General features: G+C 33.5%; 2 protein-coding genes across 3 annotated transcripts in view; one reads left to right on the forward strand and one right to left on the reverse strand.

The window, feature by feature from the left end:
* Nucleotides 1-3,456, forward strand: part of FAM13C (family with sequence similarity 13 member C) — a 135,021-nt gene extending 131,565 nt beyond the window's left edge. For both annotated transcript variants that reach the window (XM_049790522.1, XM_049790523.1), the window contains exon 14: nucleotides 2,204-3,456. In XM_049790522.1, coding sequence (XP_049646479.1) covers nucleotides 2,204-2,327 — 124 coding nt within the window. In that variant the 3' untranslated portion in view covers nucleotides 2,328-3,456. The remainder of the gene's footprint in view (nucleotides 1-2,203) is intronic.
* Nucleotides 3,457-3,615: 159 nt separating this feature from the next.
* The window catches only part of PHYHIPL (phytanoyl-CoA 2-hydroxylase interacting protein like), a 35,604-nt gene continuing 19,480 nt past the window's right edge, over nucleotides 3,616-19,739 (reverse strand). Inside the window, exons 2-5 of the mRNA XM_049790525.1 lie at nucleotides 16,665-16,861; nucleotides 14,014-14,188; nucleotides 9,020-9,137; nucleotides 3,616-4,864 (exon numbers count right to left, since the gene is read on the reverse strand). Coding sequence (XP_049646482.1) covers nucleotides 4,330-4,864; nucleotides 9,020-9,137; nucleotides 14,014-14,188; nucleotides 16,665-16,861 — 1,025 coding nt within the window. The 3' untranslated portion in view covers nucleotides 3,616-4,329. The remainder of the gene's footprint in view (nucleotides 4,865-9,019; nucleotides 9,138-14,013; nucleotides 14,189-16,664; nucleotides 16,862-19,739) is intronic.

Below are 19,739 nucleotides of genomic sequence, written 5' to 3' on the forward strand. Positions count from 1 at the left end.
GGATTTGGTTAAAAGTTCACAACTATTATTCTATCCTTTAAGTGTTTACTTATATTATCCTCTATTTTTCACAAGGTCTTATTAAATACAATCCAATTTTTCCTAATTTTATATCATTAACAAATTTTTATCTTACATATATACACAATATATATATAGTAATCATGAGAAGTTTTATTGATCTTCTAGAAGAGAGGCAATATTACATATCCTAAAATTTGTATACTTAAAAAAATGAAATAGCTTCTTATGATACCTTAGAAAATTACAACGTAGGGCAGTATTTCAATATTAAAATTAAAACAGGGGACAATTTTTCTAAAGTAACAGCATTATCTGGTGGAGACTAAAGTCGGTGCTACTTTAGCTTCTTGGTATTGATTGACGTGATATGCCCTCTTGTGGAAGTACATTTCAGTTGGTAATATATTAAGCTGAAATCAGTTAATTACTAGGAAATACAAATCTTACTTTCCTAATATTTTATTAGTAATATATAACGAGTCATGAGGTAAAATAGTCATGGGAATATATCACTAAAATTTTTAAGGCACTGTAAATGTTCTTTATATTACTTCTGATATACAAGGAATGTTATCACAACCATAAGCTAGGGAACTGTGCTACAAGATATCATATTTTATGTAATGGAAAGACTTCAGAAAGGTTTAGCAAAATGCTCATGATGGCTAGCATATTCTTAAATATCAGCCAAAACAGTAAGACTGAGGTAAAGTTATATTTTGAATAATTATAATTATGATTCTATTATTAATTAAAACATTTCTTCACTAAGACCTGTTTATATCAAGTAAGGCATTAGATAGAAAATTGTAAGTTTTACCCTAACAAAAATGGAGGCAAATTTATATGACTTTTTACTCTGTTGTTATTATTTATACAATTTAGAGTAATTGTCTACAGATTTGTATAATGTTCTGAGTTCTGTACTAGGATTTGTACAGCTGTGTTACACAAGTAGATCACTTCATTCTCATAGTCTCTATTGTATTTTGTATATTCTTAAGATATGTTTCCTTTAAAATCTTGGAAAAAAAGGGAAATAAATATAGGTAAAATATTACATTTGCTGTTTACCCACTTTAAGTCATGTTAATATGTACGAGACACATGCATTTTTAGTCAGTTGGAATTGTGGGAACTTCATGTGTTTTCTACTACTTGCATTTAATGTCATGAGTAGGAATAATTATTAGGAAATATAGATCTTATTTCCTAAAATTATATTTTAAGAATAATTGACCATCTTCAACCAAGATGACAAGAGCCTCCAAAAAACCTAATCTTGTGGGAAGGAAAATGTTTTTAATTCCAGATGTTACACATTTTTCAAAGTAAATGGCAAGAATGTGTAGTGGTTATAATACATATGTATGGGGGCCCGGAGAGATAGCACAGCAGCATTTGCCTTGCAAGCAGCCGATCCAGGACCAAAGGTGGTTGGTTCGAATCCCGGTGTCCCATATGGTCCCCCGTGCCTGCCAGGAGCTATTTCTGAGCAGACATCCAGAAGTAACCCCTGAGCACCCCTGGGTATGACCCAAAAACAAAAACAAAAAAATACATATGTATAGAAATCCACATATTGCCATGTCTAGTATTAACAAAATTAGGATGCTACGAGAATAATTGCAATTTAGACTTCTAAGTTACTTTAACGAACCTGTCAGTGATTTTACTAGACATTAACAGATACCTGTATTACAATTACAAGAAAAATTGGAAATATTTCATATTGTGATGTAGTCATTTATCACTTTAAGCCGATCACCATAAATGTATAAATCATTTGATATTTTAATATAATTCTAAATTGATTTCTATAAATGCAAAACATGCTACATAAGCAAGAAATAAAAGAATGAAAGGCATGGGAATGCATTTGGGGATATGAACCCCCATTATTTACTTACTTGCCTTAAAATATATGTCCGCACAGTTTTAGATCATATAGCTATGAAACACCTATGATAATAAAATTCTTTTGGAAGCCTGTAATTCTATAGAAACCTAATAACATGTTGAAGGTGGAGTTAGTGAAGATGAAAAGGAAGATAAGAAGGATGATACAAACATTAAGGAGAAACTGCTAGCCTGTATTTTCTCATGTATAAATTATAAAAATATATTTAATTACTTGATTTTCTTATGAAATTAATACACTGTAATTTTTGCCTTGCAGAAGTCCACAAAAGGAAGACAGGATACCGATGGCAGATGAGTACTATGAATACAAGCACATAAAAGCCAAACTGAGACTCTTAGAGGTTCTCATCAGCAAGCAAGATGTGGCCAAAACTATTTGAGATTCAAGAAATGTTTGTGATCACCTTCACTGAAGATAAACTCAAGTTTATTTTCCTTTGCCAAACTTGCTAGGTAGTTGCAATATTTGCCAATATTGCTAGGTTTTAGTTGTAATGTATGGAAAAACTGAAGCACTTTAGTGGGAATATTAGTTGTTTTTGAGAAGGGATAGCAAGTGTAATTATAAATGAGGAGAGGGGATTTAAATGAGGGGGGTAAACCACAAATAAAATAAGGGGAGGGAAGTCATTTCCCTCTATGCCAAGGAGAAAAACCCAGTCAATATAGTTATTTCAGGTCATATCCAATACAATATTTTGTCAAATCTAAGTAACATGTAATATCCGCTTGTTTAATAGATCACTTGTTAAGGAATTATGGAAATAACTTTTAGTGTCCAAAGATGGCTTATGTTGATATATGGAAGAGAATGTGATTTAAAAATCAGTAGAGGAATCAAAGTCTAGTTTTATGAAAGAATATATCTAATAAGAAAGTAGTTTGTTGGAAACTTCTAATAGAGTTTTAAGTGGTTAAAAAATAAACTACCTTGTCCTTTAAGCCTGCTTGGTTTTTAGTACCCTAAAACACTCTAGAGTATATCTGCTAATTTTTTATTTCTTCATAAAAATAGCAATTATTTTCTGTTATCTGAAAACTTACATTTCTGATTACCAAAGTTCATTATGATAGCATGTACTTGGTGAATTATCTTTGTCTATAACTGAGAGTTGTTTATATTAAAATAAAATTGTCTTAAAATTTCAAAATAGGTATTTTGGATAGAAATGTCTGTAGTAAATAATCTAATGTGATCATAGGTATGACTGCTAATCTTTTTGTTTACTATAACTAAAAGTATAACTATTTTTTCATTGGGAAAACACATTTTTCTTAATGTTCCAAGGTCTCTACTTTGCAAGGTCTAAAAGATTTCTCATGAGCTGTAGCTATTCTTCGTTCTGTACAAAATGAAAGATTTGGAAATTGTCATGACATCTTTGAGAAACTAAAATATTTTATTCACTTCATCAAATTTAGTGTTATATTGTTTTATTTGTACTAAAACACATTTATTAATTTTACTTTTGTAAAAATTAGTAAAATATCGACATTTTTGCTTTTGTACCAACCATGTTTGTACTTATATTTTTCTGTAATGTTTAAGCATGATGTTGAAGATAGCACATTTTCAAATAGTTTGGATAGGAAGAAAATGATTATTTCAGAGGCTTACTGTTTTCTCTGTATTCAGCTGGTATTTTATAACTTTTATGAATCAGAATATTGTCCTTCATAAATCTGTTTAATTAAAGTCAACTACTTGTAACTGGACAGATACACAACTATTTGAGGTTTACAAACTACATCTTTGATAAGGGAAATTGTTTCGTGACATGTATACAATTGCTATTAAAATGTAACTATATATTCTATATGACTGTAAATATTTTATACAACAATACAAATAAAATATTTTTCTATTATATTTATTATGTTGAAACACAGTAGTTGTTTCCTGTTAGCTAATATAAATAACATAAATAACACTGTCAAACAACAAGTTGGAAGTGCTGACAATTCTAGTCTTCAAGATTTAACTCATGCTGCAATTACACCCTTTCATGCGGTTTGGAGTTATCCCAATATTTGTTCAGTAGATTAAAATGAGTGCATATTTAAACACCATCGATAAGCCATTATTTTGTATTTTGCTAAAGCGGTTTATATCATTGTTTTGTTATGTTTGGCAGAAGGGAAACATAAGAACATTGCAGCATCTAGGCAATGAAAGAGTCAAAAAAGAGAACTTAAAATTAATGAACATAGGTGGGGAGGGTAGGTAATAAACATTGAAATAGCTCTCAATAAAATTTGAACAGTGGCAGTTTGCTTTTGGTGATAGCGGCTATGCATGCTTCAATGAAAACACCTGATGATGAAAATGGGTAACACAGTATCGTTAAGGGAAGAAAAGGGGCTGAATAGGGAATGCGGGGGTTAACGTCCAACACTGATATTACAGGTTTTGCAGCTGGGATCTTTCTTTGCATTTGCTGTAGACAAGCTCATGAGCTGATGACCAGTGATTTCTGCCACGGTGCCCAGAGAAAGATCCACAGGGTCAGTGTAAATAACTTCTAAAATGACATCCTGGGCATGGTGGTAGACCAGAACCCCGTCTTCTTCTGTGCAGGTCAAAAATTTATTATCCTTGGAATTTAGCTGAGGAAGGCGCAGCTTACAAAATTCGTCTCCTGGTGATCCCACAGGGGCAATAACAAGAATCACATAATGGTAAGCAGTGTACATACAGTAGAAGTCCCCAAAGTATAAGTTAGTATTGGGGTTAAAAAGTCTTTCTGCTGTAATCTCAAACCTGTGTCTTCCATACGGTGAATCCTGCGGTGGCTTCCCAGTGTTGAATTCAGTGCTGCAGCTGAAAAAAATGCCTTCTAATTTGCCGCTGATAGGAGACCCATGGCTACCACTGTTATCCTTGACGGATGGCTGCATAGCATTTCCATGATGTTCTCTGCACAAGAAGGGGAATGTTATTCCTCAGGACAACAGAGTTAAAGCCACTGATTTGTGTATTTGGTGCTAAGCCTAAATGACAGGTAACTAATATTAAAAACCAGGTTGCTTTTCCTAGTATTGTTGAATCAAATAACGGATAAATATTACCAAGGTCTTCCCCCGAAAGGGGACAAGGGGATGGGAAGTAATTTCTCATTCTGGGGACTGTTCTTGGATTCACAAATACCCAGCAAAGTTAACAGCGAAGATACCTTACATAGTATCAAATTATATTTTTTTATTTTACCCATTGCTAGCTAAATTCTAGTACTGACTCTAAAGTTCGGCTGTGACAAGTCTCTCCTTCATCGATAATATATCCAATATATTGAACCGTCTTTATATTTGAGGAGTAAATCACACTTGATCATGGTATATGATCCTTTTAAGTTATTGTTGATTTTGTTTTGCTTGTTCTGTTATGACTCGTCTGCAATCTGCATTCTTCCTGGGTCCTTGAATCCTGGATTGGAAGTTCTTTTTTTACCACTTGTAAATACTATGCTACCTTGTTCTGACCTACAAGGTGTCTGACGATAGCTTTCACATTTTTTTTCTATGAATACAGTGTTGTTTCTTTTTTTCTCTGACATGACTTCTTTTCTTTGACTTCAGTTTTTAGGAGTTTCTATGGATCTTAGCATGTATATTTTTTAAAACTATTTTTACTATGGTAATACCCTTTGATTCTACTTTACTCCCTCCCCTCACCTCACTGGTCTCCCCATCCCACCTAGATTTACAGTTAAAATTCGGGCATTTGCTTTCTGTTTCCCCCTTTACATAGTAAAATTACTTGGTATTTATCTTCCTTATTCTGACTTCAATTCAATCTAAGATACAAAGTGTTGATAGTGTATATTCATATTTTATGGGGTTTACATAATTTTAAAAGATCTGAATAAGGCTTTCAAATGAAGATGTTCTTCCTATTCAACTATTCTCAATAACTGTGACACTTTAAGTAAATGAAGTATATTTTTATTGAAGTTAATTACCTAAAACAAAATTCAATGTCCACTGAAGTTAAGGTCCACTATTTTTAATTGAAGCTTTTTAAAGAAGTAATGTTGGAAGAACATAATGTGTTAACCTTGAGCAAGTGTATTTGTATAAACTGCATCAATATAAATTACATGAATTTCACAACTATTATGAAAAATAGAACAGGAAAATTTCCTTGTTAGCAAATACATTTCTTGTTTTGTTTGTTTTTGTTACACACCTGGCTGGGCTCAGCGATCACTTCTAGTACAGTTTGGGATACAGACGAAACCTGGGCAGTTGCAATCAAGGTAAGCACCTTACCTTATTTATTCTCTCTCCAGCCCTAGTAAATGCATCTTTAACACTACTATATTGGAATCAATCATAGGATATATACTCTCTATATAAATTTTAATTTATTACGTAGTTCACATATGTATTTCTAATTAGCCTATCTAATATATAATTGACATAGTTATATATAATTACCCTATATATGCAAGAATTGTTCCACTTTCCAGACTTCTGGTCTTTGTATTATATCCTTCTTAAAAGAAGTTTTGGAAATGGGTGAAGCAATTTTGAAGTATCTAAGTACCCGGAAAAAAAAGATCAATTTCGCCCAAAAGACAAAGAAATCCAGATGAAATACTGACCTCCAGTGGTCACTAAAATAAACGCTTGCTATGTTTCAAGTAGTCCATGAATACTAGTAGAACTAAAATGTATGTATGCATTCTATGAGTGTTTATCTGCAAAGATTCTTAGCCCTAAATAAAAAGTTTAATTTAAAAGTTTTAAATTTTTTCTTTTTCAAGTATCAGTGTATTATAACATATACTTTGAGGTCTGTTACTAATAATCAACATGTGTCCCCTTTTCTGATATTTACATACCCAACGTTAGCCTCCTGGCCTATTCTCTTCTTGAAACCCATGAAAAGCTTATTTATTTAGTTAGTTATTTAGTTCATGTTTTCATTAAATACCACTTGAGTGAAACCAATGTCATTAAAGAAAAAATATTGGACTTTTTCATTTTAAATTTTCATTAAATGTAAAAATATATTTATAATATATTCAACACCTGAGAGATACAATAAGTCTTTATTATGCTTGTAACTCTGGCTTCTAGATTATAGAAATGGTATTTATGAGGAATTAGATCTAAACAAGGGTAAATAATTCATCAGCTTCAAATAATCACATATTACACTCTCCATTTATAGAAAATTCAAACATGTAGGAGGAAATATTTTGTAATAAAAATATATACCATGTTAGAGTTAAGTATTTAAGATGAGGGAACCAAATGCCTAAGCTTGGTTCTTATCATTTCCTTTGCATTTTCACAGCAGGAAACTCAGTTAAATTTGAAAGCAAGATAATGACTTAAGACAGTTGATGACATTAATGACTTAATGAAAGTATTGCAAACCACAGTGCCTAAAAGGAAATAAAAGAGGGAGAGAAGGAAATGAGGAACATTAGTGGAGAGAAGGGCAGTGATAAATGGAGTGGTACTAGATAATTGTACCCTTGAAACTCAATCATGAATAACTTGGTAGCATAAATCATGGTGACTCAGTAAAGAAAAATTAGGGGAAAAAATGTATAGAGATAATGGGATTGATAATAAGGTTGGATGCTTGCCTAGCATGTGAACAACCTGGATTAAATCCCTAGTACCACCAGTGGTCCCTGAGCCTGCCTGGTGTGATCCTTGAAGATAAAGCCAGGAGTAAATACTGCGCACCACTGGGTATGGCCACAAAACAAACAAATTCAATAACAACAACAACAAAAAAGAAAGAATATAGAGATATAAAACAAACTGAAAACAAGTTTCCTAGTTTTTTTCATATACAATCTTTTTTTTTTTTTGGGCCACACCCGTTTGATGCTCAGGGATTATTCCTGGCTAAGCGCTTAGAAATTGCCCCGGCTTGGGGGAATCATATGGGACACCGGGGGATCAAACCGTGGTCCTTCCTTGGCTAGCGCTTGCAAGGCAGACACTTTACCTCTAGCGCCACCTCACCGGCCCCTCATATACAATCCTATCAGGTAAAGAAACATTTAGAATGTGCAGGGATATGGAGGAATTTAAAAGGATATTTTACAGAAATTAGTGTAAAAATTGTATAGCAACAACATTTTAAATGCCTTTACAAACCTTTGTTTCATTTTAAAACAACTGTCTGTTGTTTATTCTCCTGAAAAATTTCTTCTACAAATATAAAAGTTCTTAAGGACTAAAAGTACCTATGTATGACATAGTTATTTTTAATTCTAGGAAATTTCATGTAGGGTTGAAAATAGGTTACTGTAGTGTTTAAATAAAATGCCAGTTGAGCTCTAGAATTAAAAAGTAAACAAGGGTGAACAGCCTCATGAATAAGTCACCTAACATTAAGAACTGAGACAGTCACATTTAGATCGAAAATGGAATAGTATGCTTGATTTACCATTAATATTAACGAATAGTCAACATTTATTCTTACTTTCAACAAACTTAAGAGAGCTCCAAAAGAAGAAACTTTAGTAGCTAGTATTAAGCAGAAGATACTGAATTTATAAGTAAGTACACATGAAATTCTCTTTAGTCTAGGGTTGAATGCATACTTTACATGGGGAAGCCTGTTTCAATCCCTGGCACTGATTGGTTCTCAGCACAATGCCAGGATAGCCCTCAAGGACCGCCAGGTGCGGCCCCCCCCCCACAAGAAACCACAAAAACAAGAAAAGGAATTCACATCAGTCTAAACATAGGAAATTTAATATCTTCCATTTAAATGGGAAGGATATGTAATTTTCTGAAGTGATTGCAAAAAGCAATATAAATGGTGTGTGTGTGTGTGTGTGTGTGTGTGTGTGTGTGTGTGTGTGTGTGTGTGTGTGCATGAGAGAAAGAGAAAATGAGAAAAAGAGAGGGAGAAATCCCATGATCTTTTTCATACTATTTTATTCTTGGGGAAGGTGTAGGTTCACATATAATTAAATCTTTTGAAAAGAAAAATAGAATCTTTATCTCTATTTACAGTACTATACTCAAGGAAAGTTGAAGCTAATTAATTGGAACAAAATTTGGTAAAGAAAATCACTATATACTGTTTTTTTCTTACCGAATATAGTCAAAATATTCTTTGTGCTGGTTACGATAAAAAACAGAAAATTTAAGCATTCGTCCTGCAATCACTTCTGCTTTCTCCAACAGTTGTGTTAGATGAACTTTTGAATAATCTGAAAATAACCAAAAAATCTGTTATAAAGTATATTGCCCAAAGGACCTACTACATGATTAAGTAAATAGAGATTGTTAAAATTCACTACAAGGAAACTCATATTCACTACAAGGAAACTTATCATCATGAGTAGGAAAAACTGAATTAAAATTTACTTAAAGTGTGTGGCAATTTTTCATTTGTACAAAATGATTTTGTACAAATTTTAAAAATATCCTTAGCTACATTTCATTTTTGGAGATTAAGAATCTTGAGAGTGGGCCCGGAGAGATAGCACAGTGGCATTTGCCTTGCAAGCAGCCCATCCAGGACCAAAGGTGGTTGGTTCGAATCCCGGTGTCCCATATGGTCTCCCGCGCCTGCCAGGAGCTATTTCTGAGCAGACAGCCAGGAGTCACCCCTGAGCACCGCAGGGTGTGGCCCAAAAACCAAAAAAAAAAAAAAAAAAAAAGAATCTTGGGACAAAAGTGTTAACTATGGAACAGAGACTGCATAACCAAGGTACTGTCAACCACTACTTTGCTTTTCTTCAGTCTTTAAATTGGATAAACAAAACATGTAATCATAAGCAGGTCCAAGTTGTTGTTGTTTTTTTTGTTTTTTTTTTTTTTTGGCAGGACCACTCTCAGTGGCACTGCAGGTCCAAGTTGTTGTTGTTCTTTTTTTTTTTTTTTTTGGCAGGACCACTCTCAGTGGCACTCAAGGCTAAATTCTGGCTCTGCACTCAGGAATCATTACTGGTGGGCTCAAGAGACTATCTGGGATACTGAGAATAAAACTCTGGTCAGACGCTTACAAGAAAGGCACCTTACCCACTTACTATTGCTCTGGTCTCTCACCTTTTTTTTTATATTAAGTAAAATAATTTTATTAAAAGGGGAAAAGAGAAAAAGTAACTGAAGAGATAACAGATTTCCTAAAGGGAGTAAAGTACCCTAAAAAATAAAAAACAAAGAATTATACACCCCTAGTAGGTAGAATACAAAGGGGCAATTCTGAATCCCAAGTGTGTAATCTCAAAACAAAACTCTGAAGAAATAAGGTAATTAAAATCTTTTCATTACATAAAATAACTAACAAAATACTAACAAAACAAATTCAACAATAAACAGAAAAGTAGTACTATATGTAACTGTAGCATTTATTTCAGGGATGCAGAAAAGTTCAACATTAAATCAATTAGTTCAATACACTACATAAACAAAAGTAAAGAATCACATAAAATATCAACAGAAACAGAGAAAGCACTTGAAATATTCAATAGCCTAAACATGACTGAGAACTCAACAAAGGTATGTTTTTTAAAAATCTCAATATAGAAAGGATCATATGTTACAAAACTAATATTGCATGTCAATGGTAGAAAGCTGAACACTTGTCTTCTGTTATCAGATTGGTAGTATAGAAAAAATCCTAAAGATTCACCAAAAACTATAAGAAACAATAAACCAATAGATTACAAAGGCTATAAAAATAAATATACAGAAAGTTACTGCATTTCTGTAGATAAGCAATAAACTAGAAGAGGAAGAAAATAATCCCACATAACACTGAATCTAGAGAATTATATAGGAATAAACAAAGGAGGTAAGAGAAACTTCTACATTAAAAACCTAAGTCACTGTTGAAATAAAAAGAACCACAAAACATTATTTCTGACACATGAATTTTAAGACTTAAAATGACCATGTCACCCAAATCAATAACCATATTTTTTTCAATTTCTTTCAAAATTCCAGGGTCATTTTTCATGTAAATGAGACAAATATTACTGAAAGTTATATGGAACTACAAAAACCTTAGTAACCAAAGTAATAATTGGTGGGAGATAGCTTAATTAAGGCCCAGTTTAATCCCTGAGAGCACATGGTTCCCTGAGCACTTCTAGTAGTGAAATCAAATAAAACCTGATATAACACCAAAAACCAGCAGAAAAACTAAGGCAAAATGATACTGGTACTAAGTGGGAGACTATATTCTCATGTTATATATCTAGACAAAGGGCTAATAACAAAGTTATATAAGAAATTTACAAATAGCCCCTTCCAAAAAATGTATAGATGGACAGACACTTCATCAGAGTTACACAGGCTATGTATACGTATAATACACCATGGTAAATTAGACTATGAGATAAAAAATGTTTTCCTTTCAAAGAGCTTGCAGTCTACAGAAAGAAACATATAATTACAGTATTATAGAATTAGCACAGGGTTTTATCTTAGTCATAGACTAGACAGGGGCATTACATTACATTTTTATTTCCACAATTTTTCACATTGCAATGTACACAGTTTGTGTTTAATAAATGTTGAATTAGATGTCCTAATTAAGGGATAAGATATTCAAAATATCCTTCTCCCAATTAATAGAACTTATATTTAAAGATGATATGAAATAGCTCCTAAATTATTTTGATAAATTGAAAAAGGTTTTATTTTTTAAATTTTTCTATATAGTATATCTTTTTCCCTTTTATTGAATAACTGTGATTACAAATTTGTTCATGTTTGAATTTCAGTCTTACAATGTAAGACTTAACCCATGAATAAATTTCCCACTACTAATATCTCCAGTTTCCCTTCCCCTTGTCCCTTCTCCTTCCCTCCCTCCCTTTCTCCCTCTCCCTCTCTTGCATTCCTTTTAGACACTGTGGTTTTCATCATTTTTCTGCTTTCCCACCTCTCCCTCTCTTATACCTTTTAGACACTTAGTTTCACTATTATTAATGAAGGGATACCATGCATATCACTTTATCTCCATCCAACACCTGTTACTGTCCAGAGTGATAAAGAACAAGTTTTAAATATCTTAAATTATTCTTGATTTTTTTTAACTCATGAAAATAAAAGTACATAATCATTTATAAAATATATTGTGGCACTTTAGGATCATGTCGTTTTGTTCTGTTTTGAAGATAAATCACAATGGACAGTACTCTGAGGCCTAGAGGTTGATGACTGAGGAGCCATTTAGTGACAAGTTTGATCTCAAGGACATGAACATGCTAGGCCTATATCCTTATATTCTCCCTAGTATACCTTGTGACGATTTCAAATCCTGGTGCTTCCTTTACTTTCTACTATGTAAGTTTCATGCAAAAAAATTATGGGATAGATAATTCTAAAAAAACAGATCACTCTAAATGAAACTAAGAAGACCTAAGGCTTATCAAAATTTCTTTCTTTTTCTTTTCTTTTTTTTTTTGGTTTTTGGGCAACACCCGGTGGTGCTCAGGGGTTACTCCTGGCTGTCTGCTCAGAAATAGCTCCTGGGAGGCACGGGGGGACCATATGGGACACCGGGATTCAAACCAACCACCTTTGGTCCTGGATCAACTGCTTGCAAGGTAAATGCCACTGTGCTATCTCTCCGGGCCCCTGTCAAAATTTCTTATACAAAAAATCAAATCCTATACTCATATAGTTAGTATAGAATGGGTACAGAAGTAGGATTTTCTTTACTGCAAATGTCAAAAGCTTTCATTAAGCTAAAAGAGAAATAACGTTTTCTGTCTTTACTTAATGTCATATAGTATTTTATTGGAAAATTATAATTTTAGTATGTTAATACTATTTATAAGTCCTTAATGAATGATACAACTTAGTGCAGGGTAGATTTGGGGCCACACCTAGCAGGGCTCAGTGACTACTCCTAGCTTTGTGTGTTCAGAAATCACTTCTGGCAGGCTCATGGGACCATATAGGATTCTGGGGATCAAACCTGAGTTGACTGTGTGCAAGGCAAACACCTTACCTGCTGTGTTACTGCTCTAGCCCCTACTTAGTGCAATCTTATAGAAAACTGAATTTATTCATGTGAAGAGATTGTCTACAGTGTGTCAATTAAGCCTCACTTACAGGAGCAATGAAAATACACATAAAGCAATCTAGTAAAAAAGCAAAAGCAGGATGTAGATTACAAAGTGGGATTTTGATTCAGAAAAAAAATTGAGAGGATATATTCATTCAAACATGACACAAAATACAAAACTGATTAGAACTATATTTCATATGCTATATAATGGCTATTTTTTACATTTCAGCATCTCTGACTATAAGTTGTATAGGAAAACAGTTTCATATTTTGGTAGAATCATTTCTTACTGGTGGATAGTGGATAGATTTTTCATTTCAAATATTCCAGTGCAATATGGCTATGGAAAACCTTTTAATAAATCAGGCACATACACAAGAAAATAGGGAAAGTTGATCTCAAGTTCTTCCAGTAAAATGAAAAAATGTATTAGCATTTCTGCTATAAATATCTACTGAGATCTGCTTGCATTCCCCTAAATTAGGTAAGGATAATTCTTCCAATATAAGTGAAAATAAAACATGAAAATAAGGAGGAAGAAATAAGGCTCTCTTAAAATAAAGTTCAAAATAATGATAAGTATGTTTTCACCCTGCATCAATTTTTATTTACAGAGCTTTAATTTTAGTTTTATTGAAACCATTGTGATTTAAAAAGTCCTTCATAGTTGGATTTCAAGGGTGTTCAAGACAACTCCCATTTAGACTGCTGCATTTCTTTATGCAGTTATTCTAAATATCACATATGTGATATCATTCTGTATTTATCCTTTTCCATGGCTTACTTCATTTAACATAGTATCTCCCAGTTCCATTCATGTATTTACAAAGCTTTTGCTCTGAAAGATCAAACTATGCACCAAAGTAATTTGATTATATTACCTTATATTGGCTGAGAATCTAAGTGCCTCCAATCAATACAATATGGGTTTTCCTGTTGTACCAGTCTATTGTTAACACAAAAGTATCAATGGAATATGTATCAGCTTATAACTAACCTTTTTAATAACTACCTTTCTAAAGCTATTTTTAAAATGTTATTTATATGTGTTCTCTTACCTGCTGTACAGAATTCTATGATTTCACTCCACTCAGAGACAACATAATCACCATCAACTTGTTTTGAGGCAGTCTGGACTGCTACTGTATATTCTGTTCTTGGGCTCAAAAACCAGTGTCCACGGACAGTCATTGGCAGAGGTACAGCCTTTGCCACTAATTTTGTTGGGACATCCTAAGAAGAAAGGAAGAGAAGAAAATAAAGAAAGAAAGGGAGGAATACAGTCAAGAAGAAAGAAAGGGTTAGAGCAAAAGTTAAAAGTTAGCATATAATAAATCAGCAGCAAATAATATCAAGGAATTTAATATATTCCCAGTTGATGATAGATTTTTCCCTGCTTAAGACGTTTAACTTTTATAATCGAATCTATTATTAGATGTAAAATTAAACATTAAGAGACATTCTGGTGCAAATGCAGACTGGTCCAGTCTTTATGGAAAACAGAATGGGCATTCCTCAAAAAGCTAGAAACAGAGCTTCATTATGATCCAGCAATATCATTCCTAGGAATAGACACTGGACACAAAAACATAATACGAAAATGCTCTCTGCACTCTTATGTTCTTTGCAGCACTATTCACAATGGTCAGAATCTAGAAACAACACAGATGCCTGACAACAGATGAATGGTTAAAGAAACTGTCATATATCTACACAATGGAATATAATACACCCATTATGAAAAGTTAGTCATGAAATTTGCTTAGACATGGATCGACTGCAGATTATTGTGCTGAGTGAAATGAGTCAGAGGGAAAGGGATAAACATAGAATAACCTGAGTCATTTGTGGAATATAAGAAATACAGGGGATAGTATGTTAATAATGTCCATAGACAATAGGATGTCACAAGATCTAGCCCAGGATAGTAAGCTTGCCACACAGAGTGGTGAGTACGGGTAAAGAGTAGGGGACTGTCTACTAGGACAATGATAGTTGGAACTGATAACTCTGGACAAGAACTTAGTGCTAAAAGGGGGAGAAAGTGACATGTAACATATTCCTCCATTAACAATCATGCAAACCACAGTGTTAAAAATGGGGGGAGAGCAAGAGAGCAGCAAATTACCTACTCTGGAGAGGAAAGGGGGGAAGTGAGACATATTGGTAGCAGGAGAGGTGCACTGGTGAAGGGTGCTGTATATTCTATGACTAAAACTCAACAATGAATAATTTTGTAACCATGGAGCATAAAAAAAGCAATTAAAAAGGGAAGAGATATTCTCCAGATCATACGGCTAAGTGATGACATAAATGAACTTGTTCTATTTCTAGTATTATATTTTCCTATATAAAATATTTACAGATACTCCTTAAATGAAACATTCTAATAAAAATAATGGAAATAAGGAAACATCACTGAAAAAAACCTGAGAAAATATTTTAAAATAAATAGCAAAATTAATTGATAGATTTTACATTACAGATGAAATAGGACCTTCATTTCTAGGACTTGCAAATCTACGTACCATGGAAATGCGTGTAAACAGTAAAAGCTAGTACTTGGGGGCATTGGTGATGGGAGTGTTCCTTTTATGACTGAAACACAACTACAATCATGTTTGTAATCAAGGTGTTTAAGTAAAGATATTATTAAAAAAATAAAATACAACAATGCCAATTAAAAAATAAAGTTCACTTAAACTGTAAAAAAAAAAGCTAGTATTTGAATATTCATTATATTTCTAGTCATGGTATTCTAAATGTGGAGAAAGAGGGAGGGTCCTGGGTCCTATCTCTATTATTTAATGTTAACTTTCAGAGCAACTTAAATACAAATGTCAGCTAAGAAAATTCTCATCACCAAAAAGCAATCAATACTGGGATATCCTTGTCTAAATACACACAAAGGAATTGTGTTCATATCAAACTTTTCTTCTTTTCCATTTCCTCCCCTCCTCCCCTAAGCTGTTTTACATGGCTCCTCCCCAAACTAGTTTTACAACCACTTTCATTATTCTTGATCTATTATGGTGCTTTTGGTTTTGGACGATACCTTGAACTGCCTATAATACCACCTCTTTAGTTTGTTCCCTTTTTTTGGAGGAGGTGTTGGGCCACATCCATTGTCACTCAAGAGTTTACTTCTGGTTCTGTACTCAGAAATTACTTCTGACAGCTTGGAGCACCATATAGGATGCCAGGTATCAAACCCAGGTGAAACACATGCCAGGCAAATGTCCTATCCACTGTGCTATCACTTTGGACCCTGATAACTCACTCTTTAGCATGTGTTTATTTTTATATTTACATGATTTTTACCTTTGTGGAAGGAAACTTTTATTTTAACAGGTTGGAATTTACTTCTCTTATACAGTTTTTAGAATATATATTTTGAATGATATGTCATTTCGATTCCTAGTATAAAATTTGATGTAGGGAAATGAGAGAACATCATTGATTCTTTGAAATCTCACTATAGTGGCTGGAGATATAGTTCAATGTGCTGAGCAGATGCTTTGCATAAAAGAAGTCTGGTCTAATACTAGATATTACATAGTTCCTAGAGCACTGCAGGAGCAAGCCCTCGAGCATAGAGTTTGAAGTAACTTTGAGTAATACAGGATGTAACCTCCCTGCAAAACACCTCCCAAATGTCTTAGAAAACTCTTAAGATGAAAACATATATATACATAAAATAGGATTTTACCTTGTGCTTAAATTTATTGGAGTTTTTATTTTCTTTCTTATTGAGGTCAATAAAATAGTGTGTAATACGATCCTTTGATTTTGAATCCATTTCCCATGAAATCTTAAATGAATCACATGTAATGTTGCTTATTTTGATGTTATGTGGCACTGGAAGTTCTTCCATCTCTGCTATTCCACTGTCTTGTGATTTGTTCCCTGCAAGAAAATAATATTACAGAAAATTAATCTTGATTGAATGAACTTTCTAGTTTGCAAGGCCATTATAACGTATTTTTGGAACTTAAATATTTAGCTATATGATCAAAGATTACTTTTTTTAAAATATATTTTGTGGGGCTGGAGTGGTGGCGCAGGCAATAGGGCATCTGCCTCACATGCGCTAGCCTAGGACTGAACGTGGTTTAATCCCCCGGAGTCCCATATGGTCCCCTAAGCCAGGAGTAATTTCTGAATGCATAGCCAGGAGTAACCTCTGAGCGTCACCAGGTGTGGCCCAAAAGTCAATATATATATATAATATAGTGTTAATATAATAAATGATGTTATACTCCAGTAAATGTTTTTATATAAAAAACTGAGTTTTTACCACATCTTCATTTTATACCCTTTTGAGTTTATGCATTAAAAGACTGAAAACAAAAAACCCACAAATGATCCATCATTCAATCATTATAGCTATAAAAAAATATTAGTTTTACATAGAAGATTGCACCTGGAAAACCACAGAGACCTATTTTCCTACATGACCAATGAATTATACTAGGAAAATTTATTCCCCCCCCCAATTTTTCCTTCATTTTTGTCTTCACAGAATTCTAAAATAGCTCTAGTCTAAAGCCTTTTAGTAGTTAAGAGAGAAGAAATAAAAGTAACCTATATATAAATATATTGTATACACATATATGTAATTTTTATTACTAAAAGTTTAGATTTATATGGTTATAATAGTGTCACTGTTAATGTTTCTGGTCTTCATGTATAGTTACTAAAACTTTTAGTCACTAAAGCAGTATAATTGCCCACTTTAATATGACATTTGAATATAGTATCTTTTACTTTCATTTGAACCACATAACTTTGAAGATCACATATTTTCTTTTCTTTCCTTTTAAGTGCTGTTTAACATTAAAGCTTGTACCCTACTTGGAATATTATTTATGTCTACAGGCATTTTAAAAATAACATGTCGGGGCCTGGAGAGATAGCACAGCAGCGTTTGCCTTGCAAGGAGCCGATCCAGGACCTAAGGTGGTTGGTTCGAATCCCGGTGTCCCATATGGTCCCCCGTGCCTGCCAGGAGCTATTTCTGAGCAGACAGCCAGGAGTGACCCCTGAGCAACGCCAGGTGTGGCCCAAAAACAAAACAAAAAAAAATTAACATGTCACTTTTTCTATGTATTTAATCATAAACCTTTACAATTTTATCCTTTATTTGTATCTATAGAATATCCTACTCATCTCCACAGTTTTCATTATTTCATATTTTCAAATCTCCATTTTTATAAGCACATTTCCTAAAACTAGTCTCCAAAAGACATTTGACCCTAATTTGTTTTTGTTGTCTGGGGTCACACCCAGCTGTGATGAAGGCTTACTCTTGGCACTACACTCAGGAATTACTCCTGGTGTAACATATACCTTGTTTTAAACAATGGACAGACATGTGCAAGTCGAACACCCTACCCTCTGTACTATATACCTTTTGTACTACTTACCCTATGTTTATATTAAACTCTTTAAATCGCTGTTCTGTGATTACCAAACTGGGTTTGTTTTAAAGTCTACAGTAGTATTTTATTGAAATAATTCCAATTCATTTTTCAAGAAAATATTATGAGGTCCTATTTTATTTTTCACCAATGAGGAAACTAATTCTATGGAAGTTGCTGCAGCCATTTAAACCTCCTGATATCAATGCTTTGTCACAGCTTTCTCATTACTCCAGAAATTACACATGAAGGACATTAAAAACTCAACATTCACAATATTAAGAAAATAGCTCTACAGGGAACACTGGCACTCGAAAATTAATGAGAACTTTTATTCTCTGTAAGAGTACTATGTATAGTCTAAAGCAAAAGTTTTGATTACTTTTAGTCTTTTACAATTTTCTATGTCCTTCATCACAAAACAAACTTTACTCTATGATACACTTTTGAATCTTCCTAAACCTAAACAGAAGAAATGGCATTCACTGATCTTGGTACATCCACTGGTTTCAGAGAACTAGCCAATATTTACATGGATTAATGAGAATAAAGTAAAAGATTACAGTGTTTACAGTATAAAACAATTCATTAATATCATGATCTCTTACATGGAGATGCTAACTGATAAGATTATTTCTCAATCTTCTCCCTGATATGTATATCAATTTCTTTGTAGTCATCTGGATAGTTCCATCTAGATATTCCATATACATCTGAAACCTAAGTTGTACACTTTTGTTAGTTTGCTTTTTGGTTTGGGGGCCATTCCTTGTGGCACTCCGGGGAGGCTCTGTGCTCAGAAATTGCCCCTGGCAGGTGCAAGGGACCATATGGGATGCTGGGATTCAAACCACCCTCAGTCCCGGGTCAGCTATGTGCAAGGCAAATGCCCTACCTCTGTGCTATCTCTCCAGCCCCTAAATTATACACTTTAGTAGCTTGTCCATCATGGCTACTTGAAATTCCCTTCTACAAAGTAACCTCTATTTACTCGTGTCAATATGTACCCAGTTTTCCAATTTAGCAGATTTCGTTATCACCACCAATTTCTTTGTTTTTGCTTTGGGGGCACACCTGCTACTGTGCTCAGGGCCCATACCTACGTGTAGTATGGTGTCACCATATATGGTAACAGAATTCAAATCAGGTTCTTGGAAGTTGCATGGCAGGCAAGGACCATAATATTTGCACTATCTCTACATCCTAAGAATTCAGTTTTTACTTCACAATTTATACTGAGCACAAATTTGACAGGTATTTTTGTTTTGAAATTTTCATTTTTACCCCCTCCCATTTTTATCTACTTTGTCTTAGCAATTTTATAATCTGTAATTACCTCAAAGATTGTTAAACTCCTGACTTCA

Source organism: Suncus etruscus, chromosome 17 (assembly GCF_024139225.1).
Source record: "Suncus etruscus isolate mSunEtr1 chromosome 17, mSunEtr1.pri.cur, whole genome shotgun sequence".
NCBI lineage: Eukaryota > Metazoa > Chordata > Mammalia > Eulipotyphla > Soricidae > Suncus > Suncus etruscus.